Source organism: Callospermophilus lateralis, chromosome 6, assembly GCF_048772815.1.
Source record: "Callospermophilus lateralis isolate mCalLat2 chromosome 6, mCalLat2.hap1, whole genome shotgun sequence".
NCBI lineage: Eukaryota > Metazoa > Chordata > Mammalia > Rodentia > Sciuridae > Callospermophilus > Callospermophilus lateralis.
Genome location: NC_135310.1, coordinates 156,297,393 through 156,322,334, shown reverse-complemented (window position 1 = coordinate 156,322,334; position 24,942 = coordinate 156,297,393). Strand labels below are relative to the sequence as shown.

Sequence of the window (24,942 nt, the reverse complement as noted above, 5' to 3'; positions counted from 1 at the left end):
CTTGGCAGGCTGAGGCAGGAGGATGGCAAGGTTGAGGCCAGCTTCAGTAAGCAATTCATCAAGAGACTGTCTCAAAATTAAAAAAAAAAAAAAAAAAAGCGCGAGGGATGTAGCTCAATGTAGCCCAGTAGTAAAGCACCCCTGGGTTCAATTCCCAGAATCAAAACAAAACCAAAAAAATCCTATCAAATAAGTTTTATTATTCCCAATTTATAGACAAGACATACCTAGTGAGGCTGACCAGGAGATGGTGATGCAATCAACAGGGGTAAAGCCAGAATCCCAAGAGCCACCGTCTGCCCCAAAGCTCACGTGCAAAAGGACTATTGTTATTTTTGAGATATGGAGAATTGAATCCAGGGTCTGGTGCCCTTTGCACTTTGTGACAGGATCTTGCTAAATTGCCCAGATTGGCCCTGGGCCTACGACCCTTCTGTGTGCAGCCCGTGCCCAGCTCTCTATCTTTTAAAGAGAATGTTCACAAGATGGCAGCCTTGGGCTCCAGGGCCCTGTGGAGGGAAAATGCTAAACTTGATAAAGTCGGTAACAGTCTTTGCTCTTTTGGGTCTCAGATCTCCCTCTCAGGCTGGAGAATTGGGAGGCAAGGCATCCTGATTTTAGAGGTTGACTTCCTACCAGATAACAGTCCCTGATAAGTGGCTTGACATACGGTTTGACTGTTTTTCAGTGATTCACTGAAGAATGGAGAAAATTTGTGTTTTCAACACTTCAAGTTTAAAACATTCAAACTATGTTAGAAAATACACTATTTCTTTAAGCATGCTCAGTTTTATTTATTTAAGGCACAATGCAAAGTCAGGATTCAGAGTGTGATAGGAGAAGCAGGCTGTGACTTCATCATCAGAAAAGAGAAAGGAAAGGAAACTAAGATTTATGGTTAGAAGCAGGCCCTGCTCTAAAGTACTCATCCTTACGTTCCCATGAAAAGAATTTAACTTAACAAGATTGCTATCAGTTTAAAAAGGAGCTTTTGCAATCTGCTTATCAAGAGGTAAAGTGACTTCAAAGAGAAGGTTGAGTGGCTTGACTGATTTGTTTAATGCTTAAAGACTATATTAGTGTCCTAAGTTGAAGCAACAGAAAATTCCAACATATTATGTACTGCCTACTTCCCTGCTGCTACAGAATCTATCCACTCCACCCTGTATACCACTGAAAGCCAAGTTCATTCAAAAAATAGGTGCTGAGCATCGACTCTCAGGTGGACAGTGTTCGGGGGCCTGCAGCAGGTGGTGAACTGCCCTACAGGTTGCCCCTGCTCCTGTGAGCTTTCCCTCCCATGGACATCTTACTATATGATCCGTGTGCTCAAAAACTTGCCTGCATGCATGCTAGAAACTTCTAGTATTCACCTATATCTTCCCCTTTTTGTTTATACAGAATGTATCTCCAAGACGCTTGAAGTCAGTGGGGCCATGTGGACTGTTGGCCAATGGAAGTGCACAGACATACCACGTGCCAGTCCTGTGCCGAGGCCGTGGGAGGCCCGGGTCACCAGCATTTCTCCTGCTATGAAGAAACACAGTCCACCTGGGTCTCTCCCTGAGTGTGGGACAGACGGTCCTCGACTCCAGAGTGGCCCTCAATAGTGCCAGACACCTGGTGTAAGCAGAAAATCTCCTGTTGGGTGGGCAGGATGGGGACTTCAGGGTTAATCTGTTCCTGCAGCACAGCCTGATGGATCTTGGTTGATACACGTGCTTTGCCCAGTGTGTTAGGTATGAATCTCATCTCTCTTCAAAGCCTGTGGTCCGTCTTCATACTGAACATTATTTCTGTCTTCCAACTGCCCCAAATTGCTCACAGAGATTCCTGTGCATTCTCTCGCTTATCTTCCTTCCACAGTGAGAAAGACTTCACCGTCACTTATCTGATGAAGTCCTCCATACTTCAAGGTCCAGTTCTGATCCCACCACACCCAGGAGACTCCCTGTACTGGAGACTGAATGTCCTCCCCACCGACAGTTCCCCGAGTTGTAAGCTTCACCATGCGGATTTAGATTCCAAAAAGCATTGCCCAGCTTCCTTCGCCCCCGGGGTGCAAATGCAAGATCACACTCCTGAGGAGGTTTCCCAGGGGAATCTGGAGCCGCCAACATTCAGACCACAGTACCTATTTTCTCTTCCCAACTCTCCTCAGTGTGCTTCCGGGCAGGATCACTTCTTGGACCTTTGTATGTACGCAGGGCTTAATGGGCTGGATTCACTTTATCATCCAGTACATTTGGGGAGTGAAAAAAGAACTGTCGTAATGACACCAGACCAGCAGGGACAAACTGGGACAGTCCCAGACAAGCTGAGACAGGCCCATTCTTGGCACTGATGACTGAGTAAAAGGCAAGGAGAGACATCTGAAGAAGCGTCCCTCAAAATGACGGCACTGAAGGCAGTTCTGGACACCAGGACACAACATTCTCCAGGCATCTTCCTCCTCCTGTTGCCAGGGAGGGAGGGGACTGAGGTGACCTTCCAGGGTCAGCTAGCTGCTGAAACGCCACTGTGGTTCCTGCAAGGGAGCTACTGCCACTCGGTGCTTTCATGACGAACAAACCTCTGGCTAAGGGATTCACCCTGGATTTGGTAAAAATGTCCACGGGAGCAGCTATGGCCTGGGTCGATCGGTGCTCTTCCTTAGGACCCCTTCCCCCTCCCTCTCCAAACCCTCCCACAAGAGTCACACCCAACAGCAGCGCTGCCAGCAGAGCAGCCAGATCCAAATCTCCCCAAAGTCCACACAGCTGTTGTGACTTGGATCTAGACTGTCCCTCAAAGGCTCAGATGCTGGCAGCTTGGTCCCCAGTGCTGCAGTGCCTCAGAGGTGGCCTTGGAGAAGGGGCTGGCTCACCAGGGCTCTGAGCTCATGCGTTCATACCTGGAGGAAGCAGGTCACTGGGACATGTCTCTCAAGGGTGACTTTGTCCCTGGCCCCTTCCCCTTTCTCTGGCTGCCACGAGGTAAGCAGGCTCTCTACCACACGCTCCTGCAGCCATTATAGTCTGTTTCACCTCAGGCCCCAAGAAATGCAGCAGCCAACCCTGGACCGAGCCTATGAAACCATGAGCCACCTTTCCTTCTTTAAGGAGTCTCTCCAGGTATTCTGTCACGGCGAGAGGAAGCTGACCCAACACTGTCATCATTTCCATCTCCAGTACCGAGCCCACTGCCTAGATCATATCATGCCCAAGGCAGGAGCCAAGCAGCCAGGAGCTACCTGCGTCTTGTAGATACGAGCCATTCAGGCTCAGGGCCTGGTTCTTGGCTCTGGCCCTCAGTCTTCCTTGCTCTGGGATCTGCCAGTGCCTCTGTGTCCAGCTCACCACTCCTTCTGTCCCTACCCCAACACAGGCCAAAGATACCAGGCGCATCTGTGTGGGTGCGCACAGCAGCGTAGAGAGCACTGTTCACTGTGTTCTGCTCCCTTAACCCAGGCTAGACAGCAAACGGAGGCATTGCAAGTAAAAGCCTCAGTACCAAGCACATAATAGAGGCTCACTAAGGGAGCTACGGTCATCATCAGGGCACAATGAGCTCCTTGATGCGCGCGATTCCCCTCGCTGTGCCCCAGATGCGGCCCTCAGGAGCAGGCAGAATATCATCAGGGATCGCACCAGTAGGGTTGCAAGTGAAATGAAAGCTCGCTGTCTAGCATCAGCTCACTCTGATGATACTGAGGCTGGTACTCAAATTGATAGTGGAAGGTGTGGTAAACGTACTAAACAGAGTTTAACTGACATGATCATACTGGTTTGGTGACAATATCCAAAAGACACAGCTCACATACAATAGGAGCTACAGGTCTCAACTGTGGGACTCAAGTATGTCCTAACTGTTCTGCAACAGAAACCGAGCTCGTACAATACAAAACTGCCCACACTGCCTGGGACATCGACTTAGTATATGGGTATTAAGGATTTATGCACATGATTTTAAAAATAAACTAAAAATAACAAGGAGCTGGAGAAACTTTTTGGGATTACAGCCAACCTCTTGGGGTGGAAGGAAAATAGGAAGGAACACACCCTCATTTGCTTCTAACACGGTTAGCTGATCCGTTTGAAATCAGATCCACCTTCACCTGATTTCACTTAATTATTAAGCCATTCTTAACCTCCTCAATGCAGTTTTCATATGCTTCAAATCTGGCCCTGAACTAACAGACCTTTCACGCCGGTGGTTTTGGATGTAGGCTAGGTGGGAAGTGTTTTACTGGTGTTTTTCTAAGGGTCACAGCTTTGAGAACACAGTACAGTCTGTACTTAAAACCCAGTGCACCGAGTGTCCTGCTGGCCCTTTGTCTGTGATGAGGAAACAGGCCACTCTTCCAAACTTCTGTTTCCTTTCCAAGCGTGGCCGGCTGCACTGGTGCTGAGCCATCTAACCACCCAAGTGAATCCGTTATGAGGATCAAAGTCCTGAAGGAAGAGAAACAGGGGCAGCCAGGCACTGGGGGCAGCCTTGCCTTCACTTTGGAGACATACAGAGGGGCCAGGTCTCATTTTGGAATATCCTCCTTAAGAAGGACCCAAAGAATAAGAGGAAGAAACACCCGTCAGCAAGAACAGTCAGTGCTACAGGATCGCAAGCGAATCGGTCCTTTTGCTCTTCTCAGTATGGGCAGGAACCTCCAAGTGGATTGGTTTTAGGTGCCATTTTGTAAGGAACCAATGGTGGTGAACACATTTGAAATGATACAACAATGTGCTCTTTCGACCTTCATTAATTAAATAGTGCCTTCACATGCACTACAAATAACACCAGTAATGATAGCAGCAATAGCAGCAAACATTTACTGACTGCTAAGCTGTGTCTGTCTGATAAAGCAGGTGCTACAACCTGTTTGCAAAGGGGAGAACTGAAGTGGACTCTGTCCAAGATCATGTATTTTCATAAGTGGTGGAACAAGGACTCGAATGGTAACGAGAATCCCTGTTTTTAATTGCTATACTACACTGTATTAGTGAAAACTAAAGGAAGCAGAGGAAATTTTTTAAAAAAATTAAAGTACTAAACATCAAAAGCCCAAAAACTGCAGCTTTTTAAAGCTATTGAGTTCTTTCATCACATATTTAATATACCTACTATGCATCAGGCACTTTGTTGACATTATCTAATTTAATCCTCTGTGAATCAGCTGTTATCTCCATTTCATAAATGAAGACACTGTGATTCAAAGAAATTGTACAAGATCATAGGAATTTTCTGTTGTTGTTTTGAGACTGAACTCAGATTTACCACTGAGCTCCTTCCCCAGCTTTTTAAAAATTTTTTGAGAGGGTCTCAATGAGTTGCTGAGGCTGTCCTTGAACTTGGCTCCTCCCGGCTCAGGCTCCTGAGTAGCTGGGTCTGCACCACCATGCCTGCTTGTCATTGTCATTTGCACTCCAACCTAGCAGACTCCAAATCCTTGAGCTTGTTCACAAAACCACTCCATCTCTTTCCTTAAAGTGATCTATTAGCTGGGCACAGTGGCACATACCTGTAATCCCAGAAGCTCAGGAGGCTGAGGCAGGAGAATGATGAATTCAAAGCCAGCCTCAGCAATAGTGAGTAATGCAGCCAAACCCTGTCTCTAAATAAAATACAAAATAGGGCTGGGGGGCTGGGGCTGTAGCTCATTTGTAGAGCACTTGCCTCGCATGTGTGAGGTACTGGGTTCAATCCTTAGCGCCACATAAAAATAAATAAAGATACTGTATCCATCTACAACTTTAAAAACAACAACAACAACAACAAACATAGGGCTGGGGATGTGGCTTACTGGCTGAGCACCCCTGAGTTCAATCCCCAGTTCCACCCCCCCCCCCCCAAAGTGACTTGATACTTCTAAGGAATGAACTGAAAAACAGAAAATCTTTGCAACAAAGCGATTTATACATTTAAAATTAGAAAATATTTTTTCTTTCCAATATTTCTAATATTTTACCAGGCACAAAACAGCTCCCTTCTTAAGTATTAACTTGAGAAGTGCCAAGATTCAAGCGATCTGCTGTAAGGTGGGTGGTACAAGGAGAAAGAAAGCCGCTGTCCGATTCCAGGTACGCCAAGGGCTAAGGCAGACCCCAGACCATCCAGGCCGGAGGCGGGCGGGGGCGAGCCTTGTTACCGGGTCAAAGCTTCAGGTGTGCAAGCTGCGCACAGGTCTGGGTGGCCGGCACCGTAGGTGATGGTACCGACGCTGCGGAACCCTGCGCTTCAAAACGTGGGCCTGACCGTGGGGAGACCTGGATCCGACTCTGCTGGCCTTTCCCACTCTCTGCTTTTGTGATTCTGGTGAAGTCATCATCCGCGTCGATTACTGCTCAGGTCCTTCTGACCCTAATGAGCACCCCAGAGGCCCAGGCTTTGGGTTCTAGCAGCAGGCAGGGAGCATTTCCCCAGTGACAACTAAGGATGATTATTCTGAGATCTGATCATGGATGTTTTTAAAAGGAATCTTCATCTTTTAGAGGTATTTATCTAAATGTGTCTAGATAAAATAAAATGATACATGGAATTTCCTTAGGGAAAACCCGGGTAGCGGTGCAGTGGTAGACGTGGATACAGATGACATTAGACTGGCTGAGGTGACCGTGGTAGAGGTGACGGTGGTAAAGGTGACGGGGTGGTTGGCAACACTGCATTCTTCTGGTCTGTATGCAGGGAAGTTTCTGCATTGCTGAGCGGTGGGGGGTTGGACGGAGGTGACATCACGTCGCCTCCCACAAGTTTTCCTCTGATGGAAGGACTGACAGCACAGTAATTTTCCATGGAAATCTCAACCGTCTAGAAGGATCATCACAATAATCAGGTGCCATGAAATCAGGTGGCAGCGAGTGCCCAGAAAAACCATCAGGCACTACTCTCAACACCCCACACCGTGTTCCTCTCATTTCCTGTCCCTCTGGGCCCCTTCACCTAACACACTGCCCTTCTGCCATCCCTACATCATCTTGTCACCCTGTAAGGAACTACTGACACACGGACGGAGACATCTCCCTCCAAGGACGTGTCCTGCTGTGGAGTCTGAGGTGGCCTGGGAAAGCCGGGAGGTCAGCATCAGACTCGAACACTGCTCCTGGGGGTGCAGGGCCCTCTGCCGACATGAGACTCATTTCCTAGAAAAGCGTGTAACAGTGTCACCAGAGAGCTTGCTCAGAAGCAGACGGGCAAGCTCTGCTCCCAGAGTTCCCGACTCAGGAGGCCCAGGCTGAGGTCTGAGCATCTGGAGTTTCCACGGGTTCCTAGATGACGCTGCTGTGAGTCTGGGAACACACCTGGAGAATTACCGTCCCGCAGAATCTATGACAACTCCTATCAGCCAGGTGTGGTGGCACAGCCCATAATCCCAGTTACTTGGAAGGCTGACGGAGGAGGATGGCAAGTTCAAGTGCCACGACTTAGCAAGAGCCTGTCTCCAAATAAAATGAACACAGCTAGGGATGCAGCTCGGTGGCAGGGCACAGAAGAAATTCTGCTGGGACTGGTTCCCTGGCACTGAGCACAACATCCTAACAGAGAAACACCTCTACTCCTGCCAAAGGCAGCTCGCACTGCATGATCGTGGCTCAAATAATTAACAGAAATAGAAAAAGGTAATACTGAGGGAGTCTTCAGTCTGCTCATTTTTTAAGGACCAACAGACTGGAAAGAAGGGAGAGACCTTCACACGCTGTGTACAGGGACAGCAGTGGGTGTCTCACACACACTGCTAAACACACACTCTAACATCAACACCAAGACAGACGCGGCCACTGTTCCCATCTAACAGGGGAAACGGAGGCCTGAGGCGCTCTGGGCAGGGGTGAATTGGCGAGTCCAGGTACAAGCCGAGGTCCCAGACCCCAAGGCCACCTTGCATCTGCACTGAGTTAGGCTGAGGTCCCCACTCAAGAGTCCCTGCACCTTTAACCACTGTCCAAGAGCTCAAAATGCGTAGACACGATATGACATCCATCAACCCCATTAAACCCTACGAAAAGAGAAGGTTGTCTCTTCCTCGTTCACTTGTTTTGGTTCTCTTATCAGCAGAAACACATGTAATACTAGGAGCAATTCACTAAGAGGCCCTTTTGATCCAGAAAGTTTGACATATCTTTAAAAACTGACAGTAATAATGCAGAGTGAGAACAATGTCCACTTATCTATAGGAAGTCACATGGTGATAAAGACTTGCCTGGCATTTCCCTCAATGCACATCCCACAACGTTCCTGATTCTATGGCTTCACACAAGAGATAAGAGTCGATTTCTAGAAGTCCAGGTGGGACAGCAGCCACCGGACCTTCCTCCCCGTCTTACCTAGGACCCTGGGGCCATGTACTGAGAAAGGCTGTGGTAGGGTGGGGCGGAAAAGTCTGGCCCCCAGAATATAAGTGAGGTCGGCCTTAGCTGTAGTTGGGGAGGGGTGAGAAGGGTGCTAGTCTTCTGTTTGTGATCACCACGATGTTTTAGAATGCCACCCTTCCACAGGCATGTAGAAGGGATTAAACCTGGCAATGTCTTTGAGATGATAATTTGCCATTTGTTGTGAAGTCCTACTCATGGAGACAACTTGAAATCAACCTAGAAAAGTGCTCTATGTAGGAAAATGAGAAATAAAAAACTAGCCCACTTCCTTGAAAAATTTCAAAAGGATTAGCTAATATACAAAAAGCCAAGTTTCTAGCAATACAATTTAAATGCTAGATGACTGTTCCTCGCAGGACATCCATCCTAGCCTATAAATAAGATTTTTTTTTTTTTTTAAATGAAACAACAGCAAGGTGAAAGGTTATATTTATCAGGTTTTTGCAGGATGACACCCGTCAGGATCTTGATGACAGATAGTCCATGCTATTCCACTGGGGTCACAGGGCCATGCATGCGGTTCCTTCTCCTATACCTGTCATGCCCAAACTCCACTCCTGCTAGACATGAGACCTCTGCAGCACATCAGCGAGGGCACAGATGATCCTACCCTCTGTGTCACTCACTGTTGCCCAAGCAAAGCTACTTTTTCTTCATTTTAATTAATATATTCTTTCAATTCATTTGAAGGGAAAGCTTTACAGAGATTAAAGCGATTTTGGAATCACCTGGCCAGGTAAATGTTTTTCTGTGTGTTAAGGCATTGCTCTGGACTTTTTTTTGGAGCACTTAACAATTGTGTTGGAGAAGGGACATCAAATGATGCTTAGAAACGCGATACACATTTTCATTTCACACTCCATCAGCTTTTACAACTGCAGCTCAATGAGATGTAAGAGAGGACTTGGCAAACAGCCACATTTACCAAGGTATAAAATAAGGGTCAGGTTACTTTTTCATAGAAAGAAAAAAACACGTTGAATTTCACTCTCCAGGACATTAGTGGTTCCCTGGCTCAACCCCAGTAAAAGGCACCATGCGGCTCAGCCTGGTCAGGGCTGTTCTAGCGCAGGCTCCTGCTGTGCCATAAACGGCTCCGAGGCAGGAGAACATTCAAGAGAACATTCTTTTCCTCATCCCCTTCAACTCAGGATCTACAGATATAGAAACAACTGGAACAGATCATCCCTGGTGGTTACATCTTTTACCTGCAAATACGGTGCCTGTCACCCTGTGCCTGTGGGAGCAGAGACAGTTCGTTCCCTTTGTAGGCAGGGAAACAAAGCCGCGGGCATCCACAGCAATACCCCTTTCTAATGCAGGTTTCAATCTGTCTGAAGGGACGAAGCCTCATGCTCTGTAAAAAGGGACTCCATGATGACAACGGGAGCCTGGTCCCTGCTGCAGGCCGCCGTTCGCTTGCCAGGGGGAAGAAAGCGCCTTTACTTACCTGTGCTAAGCCCGAGACCTCTCCTTTTGCTAGCGGTTTGCTGATGGATGGCGTGAACACTTTGGCATCCGATACTGGCTCTCCTTTCATAAAATGCTTTCCTGATTCATGAATGTCCACTTCAACCATCTTCCCCATGAATGGAGGGTTCTTTGGCACTAAAACCTTTAAAAATAGTTGTAAGAAAGATTAATTTTTAAAATAAACTTTTAGAAGAGTTTTAGATCTATAGAAAAAGCACAGAGTTCTTGTATGCCCCACACCTAGTTTCTCATATCATTATTAATTTCTTACATTAATATGGCACATTTGTCATAATGAATGAATCAAAATTGACAGAGTAGTACTGACTAAAGCCCTTAATTGATCCTTTTTTTTTTTTTAGTTGGCCCCTCATGTCCTCTTTCTACCCTGGGGTCCCATCCAAGGAGGGCCCTCACTTGCAGATGCCCCGGATGTGATTCTGTAGGGTGGGAGGCATTTCTGGGAGGAGCCCCCGGGCAGCAGGCAGCGCTCTCCAGGCCAGAAGCCTGTCATCCTCAGGCGTGTGGCAGGCAGGCCGGGGAAACCCCAGCAGTCAGCTGGCCACTCCTGGACAGGACTTTGAGTCACTGCTTTGCTGTCCCAGGTGATGAAGAAAACAGACAATTATGATGAAAGCTTCTACTTTCAGTTCCTTCCAAATGAGCTGTCAGAGTAACAGCTGGAGTTGACACTTCCAATGAAGGGTGTGTGTGTGTGTGTGTGTGTGTGTGTGTGTGTACACGTGTGTATGTTCCAGGAGAGGAAGGTTAGTTAACAGCAACTTCCTCGGTGACACCTTGGGCTGGTGTTCAGTGCTGAATGATGTCCCTGCTAATGGCCGCCACTGCCTTCTTTTGCTCTATGAGGAAACGCAGTCCTGGAAGCTGAGCTCCGTGTAGAGCCGTGGTGCTGAAGGGAACTTTGGCTGGTTTGTAGGAAACTGTCAGATGGTCTCTTTCCACAGGAGATCACTGGTAAAAGTACTTGTTTTCCTCGAGCAAACGTTCCCCTCCTTGGGGACTAAGAGGTAGTGTGTGTGCATAGTGTCGCCTCACACTTCTATTTTAGTACCGGAGCAACCTGCCAGTCTTTTCAAGTTAGGATCCAAAACAACTAGGCTGATTCTAATCCAGCAATACTTTAATATTAAGATACAATCTTCATCTCTGAAACTCATCTTATTTAGAAAAATAATTCCTATGACATTTCGGGCTTAGCTGTAGAGGAAAAAAAAATCAGACCAGAGCCAGAAGTTCTACGGCCAGTTTCTCTGGGAAGCAAAACTGGATCTTGGTCTTTCTGAGTTTGGTTTTCATGACCCTTGAGTATAACGCTTCATCAAAGTCTCCGAAAAAGGTCACCTGGGTGGTGAATTACTTATGACAAGCAAACGAACTGAAAGAACTTCCGTTTCAAGATATGAAAGTCCTTTTAAATCAGTTTTTATAAAATAAGAAAATCTCTAGAGCCAACTATCCTGCGAGATTTGGTACTACTCCAGGGGAAAATAAGTCCCCTTGATCTGCTGCCTTGATCTGAACCAAGGGCTCAGGGTTTTTTCTCCTCCGGTTTTAATCATTGGAAAAAGCCCGAATGCCTGAAATGGGAGGAGACGGCTAATGAGGCATGCCACTGCCTTTAAGATGAAGGGGTCCCCTGCTGAGGCAGACCCAGATGGCAGGGAAGGATGTGGAGAGGCAGCCCCAACACAACCACGTCCCTCCCAGCTGAGCAGAAGGCAGGCACGAACGTGAAGGCGCTCTCTGGGGGACATTTCCTAATGAGGCTCAAGGCGGACTCACTGCTGTCCCCAGGGTTACCACAGACCCGCGGCCAGTCTGAGATCACCACGTGTGAGACACCAAGCCGAGGCCCCCTTAGCCACTGCGTCTGGCCTGCTGTCTCAGGCAGTGGCCACCCCTGCCCAGCCCTGACTGGCTGCCCATGCTGACCTCAAGAGCCTCCAGGCTCCGATTCCAGCCAGGACCCACAGGAGAAAACACTCTCATCTGATGAGGAAGAGCAAAAGAGCAGGAAACCCCTTGTGACCCTGAGAAAAGTAACTAGGATCCAGAACGATCCGTGAGTGTCCCTGACCTCCACAAGAGGCGCCCCGCCAGGGAGGGGCATCCCACCTCCTTGATGGCCTCTGCCTGTCGGGCCCTGAGGGAGGCCTGTCTCCTTCAGGTGCTTTCCCACCCGGGGAGGTGGACCCATAAGTGCTGACATGGAAGTCAGGCTCCTGGTGGGGTGGGCAAGGGCCTGGTGTGGGCAGGGCAAGGAGGCTGGCAGGAGGGAGCCCCCAGGGATGCTCCAGAACTCCAGGGAAGGAGGCTGGACGATCCTCACATGGGTCTTCGCAGTCTTTCACACGGAGTCAGGAATGGGCCCTTCTCCTCTGCTCCCAGCATTTGTATCAAGGCAGAAGTTAAAACAACAAATGCTACAACTAAACAAAACTGCAAGCCAACCCACTGACCAAACAAAGACGCTGTACATGACTGACAGTGAGAGGAAACCCTGCCCTTTCACGCCGATGGCGCCCACGCAGACATCCTTCCTGTCTCTGAGCAGGACTCTCCTCCCCAGCTTTGCCAGGCTGTTGGGGATTTGGAAAATGCTAACTGCCTGGTTCCAAACTCCCCAAAGCCGAGGGCTTCCTGTCAAAGATTAAGGAGGACTGCAGCACACTAAGGACACTTACTCCTTTGTATCAATCGTACTGGAGAATAAGCCACCAAGGTAGACCCCACAGGAACTTGGCTGGATTGATGCTGCAGAGCAGCCTCACTGTGGCAAGATTCGACGCTTTCCCCTTCTGAATCCCCTTCACTTAAACTTCCAAAACCCTTTCTGATTTTGCAGAAAACTCAAGAATTTATTGAAGTGCCTCTTACCTGCTCATAGAAGCGATTGTGTGCAACATAGAACTTGGAATCAAAAGATTCTTCTGTTACTAACACTTGCTGTCGTTCACCAATCTGTGGAAAGAAGGGGAGAGAAAAAAATGGAAAGATGAAGACAAAAACCTGAAAATGCAAGAATAAATCCAGCCCAAATGGTCCTGGTCGCAGTCATGTCCAGCTGCATCAGACAGCAGACGGGCAGATGTTCAGCCTCACACTGCTCCCATCACTGACTCAAATTCCTTGAAAAACATGGACTGAGTGGTGATTGACATTAGCATAGTATGACTCTTATTCTCTCACCTAGCTACAGAAAAGAACTTGATTGTATTTCTTCTTTCGGCATAAGATAATTAAAGCCTCTAAGACGTACACAGTCTTCTAAATATCACTTTGCGTCTTGAAATAAAGTCACAAAACAAGCCAGAACAAGCTGCTTCTAATCCAAAGTCATGAAAACATTTTGGCAATAGGAAAGGGTAGTAATAAACATTAATTTGAGTTATGAGGGATGGAACACTAAAGGAAGTGCCTCCCAAGCTAGTCTCCGGGTCTTTGTGTCCAACTCAACGCCCCACGTGATGCTCAGGTATTTACTTATTATATACATTTTTCTCTGCCACAGGCAACTGTCTCTGTTGCAGCGCAGACCTTGTGTTTATTTTTGTTTTTGAGAGGGAGAAAATTTATGGGACTACATTTACAACCTAAGCATACATTTTTAATAAACCAAGAAGTCAAAATAGCCAAAACAATGGTAGAGTAATGTAACTATCCAAGAAAAAGAAAAAAGAAAAAAAGTCTACCATTCCCAAGTGTGTTCCACTGTGAGATACAGCGTTTAAAGTGTCATGGCTTTTCCCCCCAGGTGGTCAAATGTCTGCTCTAGCAAACCATCTGTGTTCAGCCATGATGCCTGGATTTACTTCTGCTGTTGCTACTTGATAAACAGACCCTCCCAAACTGATGCACACCGGTAGGATGGTTTTTAAAGAGAAATTCCTACCCCCATCTGCAGGGACTTGTCATCACACACAGGCAGTTGTCATTTAGGAAACACAAACACAGCTGCGCTACGGAGGAACAATGAAGAGAGTCCAGCTCCCCTCGCCACGTACAGCGCCAGTGTCCCAACATGCCACAGAGCGCCTCCCAGCTTGCACTCCCTTCAGAATGGAGGCCTCTTGGCAGAGGCCACACCATTTCTGAGGCTATTCATCAAGACTTTAAACCAGAACTGTGACATTTATCTCCTTCAGAAAATCAGGTAGCCCCAAAAGAAAGTCCCAGAGCTTTCATGGCTCTGCATGTCAAAAAAGACGGGTGACTATGGGGTTTTGCTGAAGTCTATTATTCTTCTGGAAGGCAACCTGGGATGTTTGCACATTTCCCAGGGCGAGTTGCTTGTGACTCAGGATGAGTGTCTGTTGATGATTCTTAAGGAAATGTGCAATTAAGCCTCGTCTAGCATGAGGTTTTCAGGAAATTAACAACAATGTGAGACTAGAGAGCCCTGAACACACACACTGCTTCTCTGCTCTCACTAGCGAGCATGTGGACAGCTGCGGCCACATTTTTGGGCTGTCCCATTTCATCTGTAGATAAGAATGACAGGAGCACACACACAGACAGAGGCCTGGGCTTTCCACGGGCAGGGAACTATTTGTAGGTGACTATCTGATACTGTCTGCCAGAGGGCTCAGGGGACCTGTGTGCAGTGACTGATAGTGAGTGAGGACTCTTTTCCAGCCACTGCCCTCAGCCACGGACCTGGCCTCCCTGCTGAGGCCCTTCCAGTTCCCCAGGGTGTGGAGGAGCACAGGAGGCTAGGGCTTTGACCAAAAGCTCCTGCAACCCATCCCCGTTGCCCTAAAATACACTGAAAAACAAAACCAAACAATAAAGAACTCTCCTGCATATTTTTTTATGAGTGAAGTTGTGTTGGAGTGAATATCAAATACGACCTTTAAGAGAATCAAGTATTTCAACAAATCTTAAGAGCAACAAGAATTACGAAGGGGGTGGTTCAGATAAAACTTTGGAAGAGGCAACTTGGCCTTGGTGATGGGGAAGGGGCCTATGGGATGGCAAACGTGCACAAGCCTCAATCCCTCTTCCAAATGAAGCACTTCCCTGCACTTCCCACTGCTGTCTCCCTGGCCCCACGGGATAACAGTGTGGTTCAAGAGCCTCAGACAACAAGATTACCGTCATGAGCCCCACCTGCCAGCGTCCCATTACCATGAGGAAGTCCCCAACCCCAGAGAAAAAAGCAAGGCATCTTGAGCCAGTGGCCAAGCCAGCTCTCTAGAGGCCACTAGGACCTCACCACCCAGCCTCCTATTATGCTGATGACAGGGATGATCCCTGGAAGGGACAAAGCTCCTTGATAGACAAAGACGAGAGGACACGGGCCTCATCAGCATTGTGCCATGTGCACTCACGTGACATCTGCTGAGAGCATCCCTGGCCACCTCACCACCACGGGGGGGGGGGGGGTGGGGGGGGTGGATCGTGGTGCCCAGGCAGAATCACCCACAGGGATGAAGGGTACACCACCTTGAAAATGGCCAAACAAGATCCTGCAAATACACAAGAGGCTGAAAATCATGGTTTTCATAAAAAATCATAGTTGGCAATGTCATGTGACTGTTCAGCAGGGACGACAAAGCTGGCACTGTAACTGCAGGGCCACAGAATGCTCCAGAGAGCAGCTTAGGTGGCGTTCACGGTCAGGAAGACACGCTCAGGAGCAGGAGCGGTGGCTCTAGCAGAGCCTAAGAGAGGACACTGGAGAAGGGCTTCAAAAGCACCGAATGCCACGTGCCCACACCGGACGGGAGGGAGGGGGACAGCAGGGGTCTGCCTGTGCGTGGGCCTTCACTTCCCTCACCTAAAAGCTGGGGGAGGAGGGCGGAACTGAAGAGGAGGGAGACGCCACACAAGGACTGCCCAGTCTGAAGTCTTGCCAGGCCCCAGGTTTCAGGGACTCGGATGGAGGAAGGAGCTCTCTTCTCATGGCGCACAGAGGCTCAGCCCTCTGCGAGGTACAGCTGCTTCTGATTGCTCTTAAACCAGCAGTTTTAACACCCACCGAAGAACGCTTACGAAGTCTCTCAAAAGGCTATGAAGTGCCCGGAAGTTTCCCTAAAGAGGTTCAAAATGTCAACCAAGACTTTTCTACAATCCTAGGAAAGATGCCTCTCTTACTTCTTGTTTGCTTTCTTAAGTGAGCAATATTTATAGTTGCTCACACAAAATGCGTATGTAATTGTCTGTAGAGTGTCAGCGCTGGAGGGCTTTCCCTGGGGACTTGACCCCCTGGAGTATTCCTGCGGGAACGGTCCCCTTCACAAAGCCCAGCTCCCGCACATCTGTCAGAGGACTTCCTAGGAAACAGCCCTTTCTCCACTGAAGCTGATGAGTGATTACAAGGTCCACCTAGCTTGTTAGAGTGGAGCAAGACTGGAGGCACTTTCAAAAGTCCACAGAGCTGATTAAAGAAAGGGACGAGCTCCGCAGCTGAGGTACAGGTGCCCAGATCGTCACTTAGTACAGCTTTACCTTACTTTAAAAGCCATTGTATTAAAAAACCGAATTAGAGTCTTGTAAAACCACCTCTGCATTTCACAGGTGGCGAAATGGTCTCACTGGAGAGAGACTGTGTGGGACTGGGGAGCTCCTGGGGCTGCTCCAGGAAGAGGGAGTGTGGTCCCACTGGCTAGGCCTGGGTGAGAAGATTCCAGAAAAGCACTGTACTTCTCTCTAAACCACGGAGGCACAATACAAAGGCAGTCTCCCCTGGACAGCCCAAGACCAAGAACTTGGAGGGCGCTTGGCAATCTGTTTCAGAAGGAAGCAAGGTCCTCAAGACAGATGATGTGCTCAGCCCAGAGAGGAGGAAAGGAAGTCTCTGAACCATTCTGCCACTAACTGCCTCCTGCCTAACTGCTGGCTACAGAAGACGTACAACATCACTGATCTAATTCTGCAGCATGTGACTTTTCCTTAAGTAGAGAAACAGCTGTGACAAACAAAAAGCAAAGTTTTTAAAATTCAATCTCTGGGTGGATTTTTCACCATGTTACATAATCGGCTAGCTGTGTCATTTGTGTCACATCTCTGCTTAAAATTTCCTAAGTGCCTGAAGTTGCAAGAAACTTCAGTTGTAACCATATGGCCAAAGAATATGCATAAAACATACACTTGCATTAAAAAAGCAGTGGTTTCCAATGGAATTCAGTTGCTGAATGAATGCTCATAGTACACTCTATGTCCCCATTTGTCCTGAAACAAACAAAATCCAAAGGGCTATATAAGGATTTAAAGAGAGGCACTGGAAAGAATGGTTTGAAGAAAGGCAGATGCTACCCAAAATTAAACTAAGACATTAGAGTATTTGGGCTAATACCATCAACTCAGTAGGAAATGTTACTTGCATAAGCACTCTATACTAGAAAAAGCAAAAGGTTTCTTTTAAAATTACATATGGCTTTAACCATCAACTTTGCATAAAGTTTACTTTTTTCTTTCTTCTCACCTTTGTTTTATATTTGGAAAACCTGAGATATGGCTTTAGAACATAATGTCAATTCAATTTCTATTTTCAAATACTGAGAAAAATTTCAATATTCCAATTTGACAATAGTAACAAAAAAATTACAAAGGTCAGATTATATGTATTTGAGGATCATGAAAGATAAACATTTCTTTCTTGAAAATAGTTATAAGGTAGTAAAGAAATTATTTTGCTTGCCTTGAAAAGTTTCTAACAATGACTTTTCCTATCCATATTTTCCTAAGGCAAAAAAAAAGGAGATTAAAACCATACATCAAAAGTTGTTATGGTCATTTATATCATGGTCCTAATAAATTTGAATTATCTGTTTATTCTACAAAGTATTCTGATATGCTACTTCTGCAGCTAATTTTTTTTAATTGTAGATAATAAAATACAACTTTTCTGTGTAACTCTGGGAAAATGTCAAATGTCTTCCTTTAGCTGCAGTCAAATTAGTTTTATTTTTTTTCCCTAAGCTGCCTGGAACATGTTAAACTCAAGGCTGTGACCTTAAACTCTGAAATAATATTTCTAGTGTCTGTACAAGAGCCTGCCTCACTCACACCTTTAAACTAATTATTCAGTGTGCCGTGGCCAGCGAACCGCTGTGGTTATGCTGGGAGAAAGTCTGGTCTTGTTCTTTCCCAGCAAATGAAAACGATAACCTTTCCATTTTGACTCATCACTCACAATAGGCAGAGCATTCGAAGCTGGTCTCCAGGCTACCCTGTCATTTTCCTGGCTGTTTCTGTGGCCCTGCAGATGCTGGAGTTAAAAAACCAGGCCTAGGGCTGGGGATATAGCTCAGTTGGTAGAGTGCTTGCCTTGCATGCACCAGGCCTGGGTTCAATCTCCAGCATGACAAACAAAACAAAACAAAACAAAAAAACCCATCAGGCCTCTTTGTATTAAAAACACTCAACAGTAATAAGAGCAATGCCATTTAAAGTTTTTAAGTATTTATTTATTTATTTATTTGGGGTACCAGGGGATTGAACTTGGGGGCACTCGACCACTGAACCCCAGCCCCAACCCTATTTTATATTTTATTTAGAGACAGGGTCTCACTGAGTTGCTTAGTGCCTTGTTTTTGTTGAGGCTGACTTTGGACTCGCCATCCTCCAGTCTCAGCCTCCCAAGCTGCTGGGATTATAGGCATGAACCACCGTGTCCGGCTTAAATATTCAATATAGGCTCAATGGTTAGGTGCCATGAGTGTCTTAGTGGCCCTATTATTTCTTCCCCATATTTCAGAAATAACCCACACATGAAAATAAACAGACTGCAGAACAATTTGACTGTTTAAGAGTCTTTCCTTCCAAACCAGTGGTGCAAGCCACAAAGGCCAGACTCAAGGCAGTTCAACTGCATCACACTGATCTATGAAGCTGTGGTTTCTGTGAACCCCTGTGCTTTCTCTTCAATTGCTGGCTGGTTTTCTTCTAGCCATGTGCTCACTCTAGTGAGAGAAAGAGAACTCATGGGAATCTCCTCCTAGTTGGAGGCAAAAAGCTCGTTCTTCATAACAGAGCAATTTTCACCTGCTGATGGAGAGTTCATAACAATGCCACATACTTAAGTGACAAGCGATGACTGATCAGCCTCAAAGACCTACACTGAGTGCTGACTGTACCTCCAGCTTGAAACCCTGCCAAGTTTTGACCAATGCTGGCACATTGGATCTTCTAGAACATTCTAAGGTATTACCTACCATGCTTTTGTGGAAGTTTTAAATGGTGGTAAGAAGGTAACATGAGACCTCCCCTCTCCTTGCCAAGACCCAGCACACGCATGCTGCATCTACTCTTCCCCACACTGGGCAAGCGCCACCTGTCCAGGAGTACGGGAAGGTGCTACACTTGGAGCTAGGTCCTGTGGCCACACAGTGCCGGCAAAACCATTCTGTGAGCTCTAACTGATGAGACCACGTGGGCCCTCGTGAGATGTGTGTGGAGCCCTTTCTGACTTAAAGCTCCTCCTAAAATGTGGGCACACTCTGTTCACACTTCACCCTCCTGATCTTTCCCCATTGGTTCCGGCAGTCGCCATGGGCAAGCCTGGACCAATCTGCTTTGGTGGGCTTCTCATAAAGGCACAAGAGTGCGCTGCATGGCTCAAGTACAATTTTGTCAATTATACCTCAAAAAAAAAAAAAAAATAGAGAAGAAACTGCCAAATACTCATTTTTTAACCATAAATTTTATGTTGCCATAAAATGAGAAACTTTAAAATACTGTTAAAAAAAATAGTTTGCAGTGATCCCCCCTTATCTGTGGGTTCATGTTCAGCAGTTTCTGTTATTTTTGGTCAACTATGACCTAAAAATGTTAAATGGAAAATTCCAGAAATAAACCATTTCTGTTGTTTGAAATAAACAGTTTTCTGTGCTTATTTTACACAGAAATAAACAGTTTCCAATTGTGTGCTGTTCTGAGTATCGTGATGAAATCTGGTGTTAGCCCACTCCACCCCATCCAGGACATGGATGACTCTTTGTCCAGAGTGTACACACTGTATGTGCCACCTGTTCCTAGGTTCAGTGGAATGAGGTATGGAGAGAGATGGTGAGGCCTCATCACAAAATTTTTTAACTATACTACATTGTTATAATTGTTTAGTTTTGCTATCAGTTATTATTGTTATTCTCTTACTATGACTAATTAATAAATAAAACTTCATCATAGGCATGCACAGGGAAAATAAAAATATATACAGCATTTGGTACTATTTTTGGCTTTGGACATCCACTGGGGGCCTTGGAATGTATCCCCTGTGGATAAGGAAGGACTGCTGTATATCAAGTACTGTAATAAATAAAGTCTGAAAGTCACAGAAAGCCTATTTGCAGTAACAATGAGTTTTATATATACATAATGAGCTAGAATACATGTAATATGTTATCTATTACTTACATATAATTACATATTACATACAATAGGTATATATTATATAATATATATAGGCATATGTAATATATAGGTACACATGTGTTTGTATATATAGTGCGTATATATAACTATACATTAAATATAGTATATATAATAGGTAATATATGCTAGGTATACGTTACATATATAAAGATGCCTTACCAAACAGTAAGAAAACAATGGATGCTCCCCATAGAGAAGTAATTTAAAACAGAACATGCTGAAAAAGCAACTTAAAACATAAAAATCCAGATCATTTATATATATATATATATATATATATATATATATATATATATATATATATATGTGAAAAAGTTCTACCTCACTCTCAGCAAAGAAATAAACACTGAAAAAAGAAATACCCTTTTCCCCAAATGAGCAAAAGTCTCAAGGAGGGGGGCTGTGCTTCCAGGAAGAATGGGGTGCTTTTGGAAGTCCCTTCACTGGTGACACAATATGTGAGACAAAAACAAAGGTGGGGATGGGGTGGGAGAAAAAAGAAAGGAAAACAAAGAAAAAGAAAAAGAAAACAGGCCAAAGCTGAGTTTGAGAGCAGGCTCCGTGTCAGAGGCCAGGTCACCTGCAGTCACACTTGCAGTCTTTGCTCAGGCCTTATCCCAGGGCACTGCGAGGGGGCTGCAGAGAGCCCAGCACATCCTGGCCACCACCACACTGTTCACAGCACAGGACCCAGAAGTATTCAAACAAAGATCCAGGCATCTGGAGGGCTGGAGGGCTAGAGAGAGAGAGGGAGAGAGGGACACTTTCAGCACCACCCCCCCCCCCGCCCCGTGGCCTGGGGCAGCTCCTTCCATGTACTAAATTACAAGAGGCTGCGTAAACTACAATGAATGTTTTAAATCATTAATTCAGAGTTGGCGTGGATGAGGGAAGAATTAACAGATTATTAGTTCAAATTCTGATGAGAAAGCTAAGGCTCCTTAGAGAATGTGACTTGGTCAAGGTCACGCAGATCATGGTGCCTAATCCATAGTACTAAAAATGGATCTTGTCCTGACAGGTGTACTAGGCAAGGGGCAAATTGCTCAATTACTCTGAAACTGCTCGGTCAGGCACTGTGGCCACTGGCTACACACAGCTATTAAGCACTTGAAATGTACCAAATCCAGATTGAGATGTGCTAAGCAGCAAACAGAGGAAAGTGCACACTGTTTCCAATACTCAACAAGAACAAGAGAATGTCAGACATCCATTAATGTTTACTTTGTTTACATGTTGGAAAGAATACTCTTGCCACATTGATCTCAATTAAATATATTATTAAAACTTATTAAAATGGCACCTTTTTAACTTTTTGTTTTAACTGTGGCTACCAGATCATTTAAAATAACATCCGTCATTCATACTGTATTTCTATTATCTAGGGTTGTCTTAAACCATTATGTTGTTGTTTTTAAGGACTTAACAGATATCCCTTATTTTGCTATTTAGGAAGGAATTTTTTTGGTCACTTTTCAAAACCAAAAATTTTAAAATTCACCAGAAACAAACTATCATTGTGGCAATCCTGTAAATGCAATGCTTTCTTTGATTTTAGGAAAGAACAGATACTTGTCAATATATCATAAAGGCGGGATTTTGGACTGCTAATTTCCTCTGGCTTCCATTTTCCTGGCTGAGTACAGTCGCCCTAAAATCTTAAGGCAAGATCTACTTGCTGGTTGTTTTGAGGAAATCCAGGCGGCCACGGAGAGGCTATCTGAATCTTCCAATCTGCCACTTGCCATTTTGTATGGCTGCAAAAGCAACCATATAAAGGACAATGGCATGGCTGGCGTTTGGACTTCAAAGGCAGAAATTGATCATTTTCAAATTAAATTTTCAAAAAAGTCAAAAATAAATGTCCAAAATACACACTGCCTTTGGTAAGATAAATCTTTTATTAACCTACCCTATTACCAAAGAGCTCAGCATAGATGTGAGCCCTAAGTAACACATGCAGCACAGCGCGCCATCTTTCAACCATTTGCCACTCAGGACTGCCTCGGAGGGAGCAGAAAGGGTTAGGCAGAAGTCACAGAGGGCCAGCTCTAATGGTGTCTAATCAGCATAACAAAGGACACGGCCACCATCTTTCAGCAGAGGGCAATACATCTCATTAAAGAAGACTGAATGACTATTGTGCTCTGGGCTCCCCCCAGCCCCCCTTTCTTGGCTGGGCTCCGGGACCCTGAGAGCTGACTGCAGAGCTTCAGCTGTACTGGCCAGGCGTTCAGGCTGCAGGCAAAGAGCCCGCTTGTGTTAGGTGCACCTGCATCTCCACGCTTTATTCCCATTCCTCTCCCGCTGCGAAAATGTAGCTTCCTCAAGCACATACAAGTCCTGTTATGCTCTTTATAGGAATATAATATGGAGAAAGGTCAATGGCCACCTAAAAAAAACCCAGAGTAGTCCCCCTTGAAATATCTTTATTTAAAAGAACATTGATTGATCTATGTTTCACTTCTATTTTGATTTTCTCTTTAACGAAACTGAAATTCTACCAATTTTAGTGCAACCAGTAATTAGCTGGGTGCACACGGGTGTGCATGTGTACACACACACACATGCACGCATCCAACGTGTGATATAAATGAGGTAGTTTGGTTCAGACCTCTCCTCCCTATTTCCTCTTATGACAAGTAAGAAAACACATGAAATGACCACAAGGAAGTGGAGGCAGCAGATAAGCAAATGGGCAGCTTTTGTATATGTTAAATCAAGCATTAAAGATGACACCTATACCAAGAATTTTTTTTTTCTTTCAGGGAGATCACGAAGAAATTCAAGGAATTCAATGTACTTTTTCATATCAATCTACTTTGGGAGGAATACTGGGTGGGGAGGGGAGAAAAAGGATCAGTTTTTTTAATTTTTAAAAAATATACCTTTATTTATTTGTTTTATGTGGTGCTGAGGATCAGCCCAGAGCCTTGCACACACCAGGCAAGTGCCCTTCCACTGAGTTACAACTGCAGCCCCAGGACCCCTTATTTAATCTAAATAAATTCTCAATTCTGGTCTGTAGTTTTTGATCAGTGACACTCTTCCAAAGGGAATTTGGTAGGAGAGATGCTTTGATATATTATAATGGCCTCTCTGACCAAACACTATGCGGCATCGCCTGCCTTAACCAGAGCACTGCCACGGCTGGGAGCTTCTCTGGAAGGAGCTGTTTATCACAGACTTAGACAGGAACCCTGCAATCCTCCCCAGACTAAACAGCAGAAAGCCAGCCAAGTCACAGGAGCGGTGGGAGATCTCCTGAAGCTGTTCGGTATGCCTGGATTTCCAAGCCCTGGAAAGATGTCTGCAGCACAGGAGCTGAGACCTTGAGAACTTTCAAAGCCATGGCCTGGGGACCTGGGGTGAGCGGTTTCATGCTATGATTCTCTGCATGTGACAGCGTACAGCTAAAATAAACCTTGGGGTATCACTGGAATCCCAGAATGCCCTTCTCTACATGGTGAAATTCTCAGCATCAAAGAGTCAGTTTCTGCCTCCCAACCCCCAGGTGGAATTTTTGCTTCTTTCTCCCACTGAATTTTTCCTGTTAGACAGGAAAAATACATACAAACATGTACATATATTTACTTCTTGCCTTGAAGTTTTGTCAAAGTGTAGCATGCAAATGTAACACATTATAAATTCTGTATTGCATTTTTTTTGGGGGGTACCAGGGGTACTTAACCACTGAGCCACATCCCCAGCCCTTTTTATTTTGTATTTTGAGACAGTGTCTCGCTAAGTTGCTTAGGGCCTTATTAAGTTGCGTATGAACTTGAGATCCTCCTGCCTCAAGCCACTGGGATTACACTATGTTACTTTTAGAGTTCAGACACACAATTTTGTAGTTTGGTCCCTAATCAGTGACCAGATCTCTCAAATGAACCATGGTCCTAGGGGGTAAGTTAGTAAGATTGTCTTGTGTTTTGAGGCAGAACCCAGCCAATGGACAAGAACCTGAAGGTGACTAAACAGGAAGTCAGGGAACCTCTGGTCCCTTCTACCTTTGCCACCACACTAGCTTTTTTAACTGCAAGTAAATTATTTCACTTTTGGTCCTCAGTTTTTTTACCTGAAAAAAATGGGGGAAAGGTAGGTGGGCTATCAATAGCATGTCAAGTTGTTTCTGGGTCAACTATTCTGTTTCTAAACTAGGAGAATCAGCAAAGTGTCCCAGTGCATGCTGGAAAAGGGAAGTCTTCCTAGCTTTGCTGCAGTAGCCCTTCCTGTGGACACAGAAAGGGCCACTCAGCCTGAGAGTGTGAAGTCAGCCTCCCCACCAAGGCTCCTTCCTTTCCCTTCTGGTGCCCACAGAGTTTGAGGTCAACAATTTTGCCCAAAGGATAAACAGTGCAGAGCAAGTCCAACAGCAGGTGATGGAAAGAAAGGGAGCGGGTTCCTGGAAAAGCAGGGAGAGCTTTCCTGCTGCCTGCAGGTGGTGGGGTGGGGGTGGGCTCTTGTAAGGAGCACCTGCCATAGACATGCTGGGACATCCTGGGACTCACTAAGCTGCTGGCCATGAGGAACAGCAGCCATAGGCATACTTAGTCATGTCTGGTTGCAACTGATAAGGAGCTGTAAGGGGCACTAGCCTTAAGCACCCCTGACAGTGACTGGTTACAATCGATAGGGAGCACAGCTCTGTGGACACGTGCAAAGAACTTGCCCTGCTGCAATTACATCACCTCACTGGACATAACCCATGGACACTGACTTTCAC

The 24,942-nt window shown here is 45.8% G+C and overlaps 1 protein-coding gene across 4 annotated transcripts in view; it reads right to left on the bottom strand.

The window, feature by feature from the left end:
* Positions 1 to 24,942, bottom strand: part of Cdkal1 (CDKAL1 threonylcarbamoyladenosine tRNA methylthiotransferase) — a 560,072-nt gene that overhangs the window by 34,166 nt on the left and 500,964 nt on the right. For all 4 annotated transcript variants that reach the window (XM_076857924.1, XM_076857925.1, XM_076857926.1 and 1 more), the window contains 2 exons: positions 12,717 to 12,800; positions 9,796 to 9,960 (listed from right to left, as the gene is read on the bottom strand). In XM_076857924.1, the coding sequence (XP_076714039.1) occupies positions 9,796 to 9,960; positions 12,717 to 12,800 (249 nt within the window). The remainder of the gene's footprint in view (positions 1 to 9,795; positions 9,961 to 12,716; positions 12,801 to 24,942) is intronic.